At 38.3% G+C, this 12,126-nt stretch overlaps 1 protein-coding gene across 1 annotated transcript; it reads left to right on the top strand.

Annotated features, from left to right (window-relative positions):
* Positions 1–2,773: 2,773 nt before the first annotated feature.
* LOC145787900 (uncharacterized) lies at positions 2,774–4,260 on the top strand. Its single transcript, XM_082599738.1, has one exon. It carries the CDS (start codon positions 3,253–3,255, stop codon positions 4,171–4,173), a length of 921 nt encoding a protein of 306 aa, XP_082455864.1. The 5' UTR covers positions 2,774–3,252; the 3' UTR covers positions 4,174–4,260.
* Positions 4,261–12,126: the final 7,866 nt, after the last annotated feature.

Consider the following 12,126-nt stretch of genomic DNA (forward strand, 5'->3'; position numbering starts at 1 on the left):
CAACGCGTAAGCTGCAAAATAAAACACGATAATTAATTCTTAATGCAACTAACTACCTGGATCTTTACATCTGAATGCTTATTTAACTATCACTCTTATGGGTTATCAAAAATCATGTATTTTATGCTTTTGTTGCAAACAAGTTTAAATAAAATTCCATTAATAAACAAGCTTTAGAAAATTCTTAACCAGTCAATGTAATGAAAATAAAAGAAGATTTGAGTCATAATTTTATTCAATTAGTTGTTGAAAATAACACTTTTAAAAAATGTTGAGAAAAAGCTTTGTTCCGTACTTCCGTCACATGTGTTGTTATACTTTTTTTTCTTAAAAAAAAAACATTTTACAGTCATCATGCTAATCAAACAAAAAATTCCTGCCATACTATCACTGGTCAAGACCAGGTGATTCGCATGCAAAATTTCGCTCATCAGCCCTTCCCTTACCCCTTCAGTCATATCAACCACAATAGCAAATATAAGAGATGACGGCACCGATCCTTGATGTACCACAAATTTCACAAAAAAAAAACATCTGATTACTGACTCAAACCAACTTTTACTTTTGTTCTCACACCTTCATACATCGACATCACCTCCCTTACTAGCACCTCCGATATGATTGTATCTTTTTCTCATTGCCCATTCCATTCCTTTTTTCGGGTCCCTGTCAAACGCCTTCTTCGTCAATAAAGCACATGTACAGTTTTTTCTTCTTTTCCTTGTAAGCTTCTTAAAATGAACAAAGTGTCTCTTGTTCCCCTTTCCGGCATGAATCCAAGTTGGATGTCATTCAATTTCACCTCCTTTCTCAACCGCTTCTCCAATACTCGTTCCACAATTTTCATTCTGTGATTTCACAATTTCATTCCCCTATGACAGTGCTTCTCAACCTTTATTTGTGGCGACCCAAATATTAAGGTTAAATTAATAGCGAAGATTTGGCGTCCCATTTTCCAAAACTACGTTTCGCACAACGTTTTGTAAGCATGAAAAAATGAGCCACACTCATATAACACGATTATACATAACAACAAAAGGTCAAATTTAATTAATGTGAGCCTTAACTTTCTATTGTTCCAACAAGTTTGTCAAAATTTGAAACTATTTTGCTCAATCTCATATCATCTTCAGGCTGAAGACAATTTCTTTCCTTTGTTTTTTGATGTGACCAAGCGCAGAAAACTCGCTCTCACACAGGCAGGTAGTAACAAATGGCAGGAGAACTTTTAGGCTACTGCGTGCGTGCCAACAACAGTGTTTTTATTCTTGATATTTGTCCAAAATTGACCAAGGGTTTCTTTCTTAATACAGTTCATCAATATACTGTCGCACTGAAAGTCAATAAATTCCTCTTGAAACCCAAAAATGCTTTGGTAGTTTTCAGGCAGGGTATCAATAGCAAATGGATTGTGCATCCATTCCAAATCCTTTTGCATTTTTAGGGATAATCAAATCAAACAACGCATTTCAGGACTGCTCTCCATTCAGCGGCACCTAGTGAATGGAATAATTCCCCGGCAACAACACTTCAACAATCGGAAAACTTCACTCTGCCAATCTCGGTAACCGGCCCTGCGTCAAGAGCCTCTACAAGTATGCGAACAAGTACCAGGAATAACCTATCAAGGCTTTGTCAGTCCGAGGATAAAGATTCAAAAAACCAAACCAAACCAAATTCTCGTATCAATGAACCCAAATGTCTTTCTATAACAAAGCTGGACATCGTCAAAGCCTAACTCCGTATCTTCCAGTAACTGATTCAAAACAGAAAATGATGCTGTTTTCTGAGATGTGATCTTCCTCTTCCACAACTTCAGCTTTTCCGTAAAAGCAATCAGTTTTTCAGATACATTGACCAACATTATGTTTGGTCCTTGCAAAAATTTATTCAAGATGTTCAGCTGCGAAATTATATCAGAAAGATACGCCACAAACAAAAGCCACTTTGATCAGCAAACTTTTCTGCCAAGCTATGCTTCTTGTTTATCAAAAATGCCTTCACCTCCTTGCGCAGAGTTACAAATCTCTCCAGTACTTTACCACGAGATAACCACCTCACATCACACAAGCACAGCATATACCGTATTTACTTGATTGTAAACCGCCCTTGATTGTAAGCTGCATGTAATAGTGTTAAAAATTTAATGTAAGCCGCCCTTGAATGTAAGCCGCAAATACTGTTTACACGCAAAGCTGAAACTGTTTACTTTTAAGTACCATAAATAAAACTGACAACTCCTTTTTTTCTTTCGAATGCACGTCATAAATGCATGTGACAATTTAAAATGCACGTCACAACTTCACAATTGTCGGCATCAGACAACGCAGTACGGCAAAACATCTATGGCAAAGTCGACAAGGAAAAGGGCAAAAAGAAAAAATGTAAGCCGCCTTTGATTGTAAGCCGCCCTTGAATTTAAGCCGCAAACATGATGGAAAAAAAACTTTATAAGCCGCGGCTTACAATCAAGTAAATACGGTATTTGTATTCTGCATTAAAATCTTCGCATAATTTTTGCGAAGATCAAGTTTTGGTGTGGTTTTTGAAGCAATTAATTGTTGCAATTCCCTAGTCTAGTGTGTAGGCTACTGTTGAGTACACTTCACCGCAAATTGCGTGTGGCAAAACCGTCGGGTGAAATCTGCGGCGTAGTTTGAATAGTGGAAATTACGAAAACTAAAGTAGTGGTAGGCAGTTTTAACTTTGCTCAAGAGACATTATCTTTTATCACCATTCACCACATCCTACAGCGACCCAGCCAAATGAAACAGCGACCCAGTTTTGGGTAGCACAACAATGTAGCATACAACAGTAGCACAACAATGCTTTCTTACCACTCTTGTGGCATTCCTTCACCATCCAGTACCTTTTCACAAAGTTGCATCATCACTTCAATTCCCAGCTTTACGCTGTTTTATTTCATATAAAAATATATAACTCTTATACTTTAATTAGTTTAATAGATACCCATACTTTTATATACAAACCATCTACCCAACCCATCTACCCACTACAGCCCTGCCCACAAGAAAAAGTTGCCAACCCCTGGTCTAAAAAACAACGGAAAATAGAAAGGAGAGCACTGATTACTTTGTCATTTCGCTGGTTGAAAAAGTTTGCTTTTTAAGTTAGGTTTTATTGCCCAACTCAAAGTGTAATACTTTCAGAAATCTTAAAGACTACAACTGTACTTTTTTATTTCATTAGCTATTTTTTAATTGAAATGATTTGCTCACTTAACTTTTAATTATGAACCAACATGAAAAAGTTTCTCTGCAGCTTGAAGTTGCTGGATCATATGCAAATAAACAAAATGACAGGTCATCTTTGCATGAAGCTTATAAATTCAAGACACCTTTAGAAAATCACAGCCAGACCAATAGTAGATCGTATACATGCAGCTTTTGTGAGAAGAATTTCAAACTTAAAGATGTGTTCAAGAATCATCTGCGAACTCACACTAGTGAAAAACCGTATATGTGCAATGTGTGTGACAAATCATTTTCGAGTGCGAGCAATTTGAGTCGCCATCAACGACTTCACACTGGTGAAAAACCATTTACGTGTAATGTATGTGACAAGTCATTTTCATTTGCTGGTAATTTTTATCGTCATAAGCGAATTCATACTGGTAAGAAGCCGTATAAATGCACTGTATGTCAACAACCATTTTCGAGTGCTGACTATTTGAGTCGCCATCAACGAACTCACACTGGTGAAAAACCATACCAGTGCAATGTATGTGACAAATCATTTTCATGTACTTTTCATGTGAATCGTCATAAACGAATTCACACTGGTGAAAAACCATACCGGTGCAATGTATGTGACAAATCATTTGTATCTGTTGGTAATTTTAATCGCCATAAACGAATTCATACTGGTGAAAAACCATATATATGTAATGTATGTGACAAATCGTTTATATCTGTTGGTAATTTTAAGCGTCATAAAAGGGTTCACACTGGTGAAAAACCATATATATGTAATGTATGTGACAAAGCGTTTTTAAATATTAGTAATTTAAACCTTCATAAGAGAGTTCACACTGGTGAAAAACCATATAAATGCAACGTATGTGACAAATTTTTTTCACGTGGTTGTAATTTAACTCGTCATAAACGGCTTCACTACGGTAGAGGAGATGTGGGACCGGTGGATCACTTTTGACATTTTTCCTTCTGCTGGTTTTATTTGTGAAATTAAAATTAGAGGTCTTCATATGAACTGTAAGCTATCTTCGAACATACCACAGCATTAAAATTACAAGATTAAAACGAAAAGGTTGTTTATATGTTGCTCAAGTAAACCATAGGTCCCTACACATGGGGACCATTGGTTCAAGGTTTGGGTACCAATGGTTCAGAGCCTTTGCTGAAGAACAAGCGGCATGAACCAATGCAATATAGAAGCAGAAAAGTTTTATATCCAGAATACATCCACAAGTAAGAAGAAAGGGAAATTTACGCAGCTAAACGCCATAACATAAGCCAGTTTCAAACTTCAGAAAACCAGAGAGCCTTTCTGTGGTTGCAACTGGCATTGGTGGTGCTAGAACAGATGTTACATCACTCTTGCGAGCTTAAGCTGAGTCGTCTTTCTTCTAGGACTAGGTTATACCAACTGCAATTAGTAGGCTATTTCTGCTGTTTTTATTTCATCACTCACTACACATTTCTGTTGTGGTTTGTATTGCATTCAAGGCCTTCTGCCTCACTCACCACCCGTGGTTTCAGCCTTTTGTTTTTGGGTGTCGCCATGATCTTTGATGGAACTAAGTTAAGCAATGATAAAGCATCACCACTCCATCGTTTACTTGTTTAATCCATGCAATCTCTTGTTCCTACTTGGTTTTATGCTTACCGTTACCATCATAGAACGCTTTCTATTTCTTAGATGTTATTTTCCTAACTTTTATCTTTCACGTGCTCCTCTGCTACATCTGGGTAAATCTGAAATTGTGTTCATAGACTCTGTAAAATATCTGGGTGTATTTATTGAGAGTTCTCTCTCAGATGAAAATGATATTTCAAGGCAGGTACGCTCTCAGTACTATGCTGCAAACAATGCAAAATCTCATTTTTCTAAATGCTCACCCGCTTTAAAAAAACATTGTAGGCTATTTCGCTCTTATTGTATGTCGTTTTACGCATCCCAGTTGTGGAACAAGTTTCAAAGGTCTTCCAGTATAAAACGATTACGTGTTGCTTACCGTGATTCTTTCAGAATATTGCACAATTTGCCTCATTATGTCAGTGCCTGTGAATATCAAGCAGTGTCGGTCTTAGGGTATTTCGGGCCCTGTGCGGAATATGCTTTGCGGGCCCCAATGACAATGATCCAATTCAGTAGCGTAGCTAGGTATTTTGAAAGGGGAGGTTTTTTTTGACGGCTGGCGGTGAAGCTTGTCAGCGTGTTCGCCGAAAGCGACATCCAGCGGCGGAGGATCTGGGGGGGGGGGGCTCCCCCAGAAATTTTTGAAAAATTACCTTGAATTTGGTGCATTCTCAGAGCATGTTTAAAAAAAATTTGGGTATGAATATTACTGTAAAATGGTGCTGTCCGGTGGCATAGCAAAAGGATAAGATCATGTTTTCTTTGGCATTTTTCGGAAATAAAGCTGAGTCAAGGATACCGGTACTTGCTTGTGAATCGAATTGAATTTTTTCCATTGGAAATGACAAAAATTGCTGCATTTTCTGAATAAATTGCGGGCCCCCTAATTTGCGGGCCCTGTGCGATCGCACGGTTTGCACACCCTAAAGACCGGTACTGATATCAAGTAATCAATAACAACGTTTGATGCTTTATTAAGGGAAGACATGTTTTCGTTTATCAACCGTTGCATACACTCCACAAATCGCTTTATATCAGGCCTGATGTCATCTGATTGTTTTTATCGTTCTGAATACTTTCAACTCTTCCAACGCTCATTGTATGTTAATTTGTAACAGTAAGTTAGATATTTAGTGAACTCTTAAAATGACGACATCCGAAGTCGAGGATTTAGCCTACAGATTATCAGTTTTCGGGGTTTCATCATTTTGCAGCACTTACTTGTGCGAGCAAGTTTTTTTCGCGGATGAACCATGTCAAATCCCCTGTGAAATCATTAATTTCTGGCAGCCATATGAAAAACTCGTTTTGCATTACTACATGATCCATTTCACCAAATATTGCCGAAAATGTTAGAGAAAAACAGTGCCAAACACTGAAATGTCGACGTGTAAGTTAATAAAAACTTTGTTGACTCTACTATATCTTGGTATGTCTATTGTTCGTATAATTGTAAAAGAGGATAATAAACATTTCTAATATTAGAATTTGAGTGCGAAAGTTTTAATTAGAAATTATAATACAGGCTACAGCCATTTCTAGGATTAGAAATTAGCAGTAAACACTCAAGTGGCCCGCACATTATTTGTAAACCGCGTGTGGCCCTTTGGCCAGAATGCTGCGCGGTCTGCCTGTTAAGAACCACTACTTTATGTCATACCAGTTTATTTTGATATGATGTGAACAGCAATTAAGCAAACCGAATGTGTAGCCTGCTGAAGAATGGCAAACACCCAAAAAATGGTTACCGTTTCCATCATGCTGACAATCAAAATACAACAATATGCGAACGACACCACATTCATAACAAGGGGCATTCCATCTCTCCAAGAAATCAACAGAGAACTAGCCCTGTACCAGACCATGTCCGGCCAGAAAGTGAACAGGGAAAGACCCAGATCCTGGCGTTCAAACCTTATCTAGCCCTTCAAGCTCAACAGCTCTTTCCTGAAGCTGCGATCTTGAACAAGATCCTGGGCATTTGCCTCAGAACAAACAAAACAAAACTGGATAAAATGAACTGGCAGACCGCCATCAGAAAAACTCAGACGATCGCCAACATTCACAAACCATGAAGACTCTCCTTCTATGGAAAGAGCTCCATTATCAACACCCTCATGGTACCCGTCGTTTTGCATCTGAGTAGAGTGCTGATGCCAACACAACAACACCTCAATGACTTCAACAAATTCCTTTTCAACTTCCTCTGATATCCCTCACCATTAGAACAACTCCAGAGAAGCGAAACACTTCCTCCCGTCGAAAATGGAGGCATCAACATGATGGACATCCAATCAAAATTTCAAACAAGCCGCATCGACAGAATTTTCCATCTCCTTCATATAGAAGACGCCAGTGGCGGCTCGTGCGATGGGGCTGCAGCCCAACCTGAAAGAACAAGAAGACAGAAAATATGTTTTCCTCTGTGTTTGTCCGACCCGGTTACTTTTTTCATCAATTGCAGATCAAGAATTTCAGATCGAAAATAAAAATATTAAAAGTAAAAATATTATCTTTCTTTGATTGTACTTCATATCTTTGATTATACCCCTGGGGTTACTTTGAACAGTGTTCAATCAAAGATATTCATAGCATTTCGTGTGGTTTTCCAAGTAGCTGCAGTTTTTCAAATGGCCTTCATAGCTTTATCATTGTCACACCTTCGAGTACGGACATGACGCATCACTTAGATGTGACTTTTTGCTATTTTTGTACCGGTTACCGGTAGCCTAGGCTACTTAAATCTGGAAAAAAAATCACACTACTAGGCCAATGATAATTTTTTCAGAGCTTGTTGTCATAATTTGTGAATAGCTAAAACCTACTATACAGGATCTTACTTCGTTGTGTCATTGCTTAAAATGCCTAGAAATTACAAGAAGAAACTTGGTTCACGGACGTAGCCTACAAGAGCTATAATGCCGACCAACTGACGAAAGCTTTAAATGCAATAACAACAGGACCTGTCACCTGGTGAAATGAGCCTCCGCAAAGCACATGATACATGTAAGATTCCGCTTGGAACTCTGTCGCATAAACTTAGGAAAAAACATGATAAGCCCCCAGGCCGCCCAACCATCTTCAATGATGTTGAGGAAGGAATTTTTTGCAAGCACATCAAGACTGTTTCAAGCCGGGGGTTTCCTTTCGACCTATTTGACATAAGAATGCTTGCAAAAACTAGTTTAGATATCGAAGGAAGGAAAATCCAGCGATTTCCTGATAATCTTCCGTTTATTGAATGGGCAAAGAATTTTTTGAAGCGGCACAAGAAACAGCTCACGCAGCGTACTTGCCAAAATATAAAGCGGTCTCGTGCAAAAGTTAGTAGCGAAACAGTCTCCAGATATTTCCAAAATATGGAAGAGACCCTCAAGGAAAATGGTGACTTCATTCCACCTACACACATCTTTAATTATGATGAGACTAATTTCTGCGACGATCCTGGGGTGAAGAAATGCGTTTTTAACTCTTATCCTGTAATTACGGGCCTGGGAGGCCCGGGAAAGAGAAAATTCTTTTAATTTTTTTCTTTTTAGAGCTGTTGCTCTAGAAATGCCTAAAATAGTGTCGTTTGCAAAACTTAAAACCGGAGTGTAAGGATTATTAAGTCCAAAAAAAATTTTGTTGGCTAAAAACAAAAGTAGGCTACACCTCAAATTGCAATTTAGGGCCTCGGAGGCCCGGTTGTAGTTTAGAGTAAACTTTAGAATTATAACCAATGTAAGACTGTAAGTTACATTGCATTAGTACAGTGGATCTTAATAAGATGTGTTATTTTTTTTAGGTGCTATTTGTTAGTTTATTTTTGAAAAATGGCCGACAAAAATGTGTTTCAAATACTTCAAGCAGAGCTTAATCAACAAAATACCAGTGCTACTGACCACAGTGACAGCGAAAAATCATTAGGAGATGAATATGTGCCCCCTGATACTTCTGATTCGGAGAAAGATATATTAGAGGAAGATTCAAGGGAAAGACTAGAAGAGGAAGAAGTAGGTGATTTATATGAAGAAAGATCAGCACAAGTTGTTGGTGATACAAGAGTAAACTTCTCTCTTGGGGGCTCTCTTGAGTGTGGAGCTCATTTATCTTGGGTTAGGGTTGTGTTTGTCCATTATTCACATTTCGTTCTTTTCATTTTGTTTCCGTATATGTTAATTCATTTACATAGATAGTAGTAGACAAAACGTTAAATTTTAGTCACATATTGGGATGCAGATTCATTGCTTTATATCCCATGAAACATACATTTACTGTTTAGTTTTACAAAGATTTAAAACTGTCAACATTGATATGATTACTAGTAATGCTTACTGAGTATTCAATTGGCGTGCCCATAACCTATTTCAATTATATCACTAAGTTATGACTGTATTACAATAGTTGCTTAATACATGTGTTTTTTATATAACCACAGTTGTTTGATTTTGACCAGTGATGTACGCGCATACAAAAAATATTGACGCCGTCAGCGTAAACGCAAACGTTCGAAAAATCATACGCCGTATGCGTCAACGCAACTTGTAAAAAAAGTTGGCGGCGTCAGCGTTAGCGCATACACTAGCGTAAACTAATTTTGTTTGCTAGGTGCCAAACATTCACACGGTATAAACCACTCGAAACAAACAAGTTTTATTTTGAATTTCCACGAAGATACACAAGCATCTGAAAGTGTTCATTGGACATTTTGCTGTGTTTTGGTTCCAATATGTCTTTGCCCATTGAAAACATTCTTTCAACTGCAGCGCTGGAAGGTATTGGCGTGTTGTAGCGAAAAAAATACATTAAAAAGTATGAGTTGACGCTATGCGCTAAAAAACCGCGAAAACTTTACGGCGTAGGCTCAAGCGCAAACTATCCAAAAAAATGTGGCCGCAAGCGTTAGCGTAAACAAAAAGTCTACGCCGCAAGTATGCGGCGTATACGTACATCTCTGATTTTGACATTTTGATAGGCTGAAAATGTAGTTTTTTGTTGTTAATTATTGCAGGGTGTTCCAGACAATTGTTTACCAAATCAAACGTCATATAAAAACCGTTCAGGTCTACTGAATCTTAGCGTATTACGTCATGGAATTTTTCCTAAAAATGAGCCAAGATTGCACCATCGTTCGTAAGACTTGTATCAATGTATCACACCTGTTGAGAATTACTTCACAATGTTTCACTATGACGTCACAGTAACTGCGTACGTGAGTTTGAGATATAGCAATGTATTCTAGTCATTCGTGAAATGATTGCTTGAGGGTTGGTTGCATGTTTAACTGTTTGCTTAGTGCTTGCCAGCTGGACGAAAATTCCGTCTTTATCTAAGTAGTTTGTATCGTAGTGACAAGTTTTTAGTGGTGTACGGTGTTGCATCCCAATTTCGACAGCCAGGTGGCTAATTTTACAGAAATACAATTTTGAATAGACGTTTTCAAAGGAGTGGTTCTTTCGGTCATTACATACAGACGAACGGATCCGGGAATCTTATGTTACAATTTTCCCACGAAGAGATTATGGTTTACCGCTGTGACCACAGGGATGAAACCAGTTTCAAAAAATTTGGGGGAAAAAAGGAAAATCTGAAGTCACCGCAAAAAAATATTTTTGAAACGGTAAAGCTACATTGAATTTAGCACATTCTGTGGCAATTTTGGGATCGCAATTTTTTGGAGGGCAAAATAAAAATTTTAGGGGGGCAGTTCCTCCCCTGGGCAACCCTGTTGCTACATCCGTGCATTATATAGGCAACTTTGGCCTACAATCATTTTCTGAAAACGAATACAGCCGATGTAATGAATTGAGATACGATTGACTTACTTTTTCACATAATGTTAGTATTGGGCCTAAGAGGTCCGTAATCGCTGTTTGTGTTACAGAACAGTAATTACAGGATAAGGGTTAAACATGGTGTGAAATATGCTTAGAGGATCAAAGACAGCACGAAAACTTCAATATCAATCATGTATTGTGGCTCTGCTGCTGGGAAGCTTTTACCAAGCTATGTCGTATATAAATCAGAACATCTTTGGTCAACTTGGACTGAAGGTGGACCACCTGGCACGAGATACAACAGAAGTCGGTCTGGTTGGATGCTTGTTGTTTTACTGATCGGTTTGAAACATTGTTCATTCCACATGTCAGAAAATTGTCTGGAAAGACAATGATCATTGGTGGCAATTTAAGCAGTCACTTCACCAAAAGGGTGCTAACCTTAGCTGAACAGCACAATGTTGAGTTTGTATGTCTGCCAGCAAACTCGACACATTTTTTGCAACCGCTGGATGTGGCCTTTTATAGACCTTTAAAACAACGTTGGAGAAAAGTTTTAGATGAATACAAGAGCTCCTGTGGAAAGAGGGCTTCGACATTGACAAAGGATCCCTTTCCAGGACTTTTGAAAAAGCTACAGAGTGAGGTTTGTCAGGGAAGCGAAAATCATTGTGATAATGTGATAAGTGGATTCCGAAAGTGTGGCATCTTCCCTTTCAATCCAGAATTACCTCTTGAGCGTTTGCCAGATTCTGATTTTCAACGTCTCAATGGCAGCACCGAAAGCATTGAGCATATCAACAGCAGAGTTTCTAACGCTGTAATTGGTATTTTAAGAGGTATGAGGGGAGTTGATGAAGAAACGTCAAGAAAAAGGAAAAGAAAAATTGCTGTGCAACCCGGTAAAATCATTCGCAATGAAGATGTAGCCTACGTAATCCAGAAGTGAGTAGTCCAAACAGTAAGAAAAAATGTGTGCTAAGAGATGAGGCTTCTATCTCAAGTGAGGAAAGAAACAAAGATGATGAGATAATGAGTGATGCAGATCTATCCAACTGCGATGAAAATGATCTGGAAGTTGGAGCAAGCTCCAACTCAAGCGTTTTTGCTGAACAAAACGACAATGTAAGAGAGAACACTGCCGTTGGCACATTCGTCATTATTCAATATGAAGGTGAAAAGTTTCCAGGAAAAATTATTTCGTTTGATGACGAAGGCGCTCTTGTATCCACACTAAGGAAATGCAAAAACGTAGGATCGAATTGGCCTACGTTCAAAGATGAAATCAATTATGAATGGAAAGACGTTTTGAAACGTAACATTGAGGCTATTCCTATTAACAATCGTGGCCTGTTCCGATTCCCTGACCTTGAAAAAGAATGGGGACAATAAACCTTCCACACTATTTGGGGAAATTCCACCCCCCTTGCCCCAAATAGGGTTAATGCCATGAACTGACTGTTGTGTGTACATATTCGTTGACTTGTGTGTTTAAAATACAATTTTCTGTTCAAAGCAGTGTGATACG

The sequence above is a fragment of the Aplidium turbinatum genome, chromosome 18 (assembly GCF_918807975.1).
Source record: "Aplidium turbinatum chromosome 18, kaAplTurb1.1, whole genome shotgun sequence".
NCBI lineage: Eukaryota > Metazoa > Chordata > Ascidiacea > Aplousobranchia > Polyclinidae > Aplidium > Aplidium turbinatum.

Excerpts from the sequence above, each read along its gene's own strand:
- LOC145787900 (XM_082599738.1), top strand. The coding sequence starts at position 3,253 with ATGAACCAACATGAAAAAGTTTCTCTGCAGCTTGAAGTTGCTGGATCA.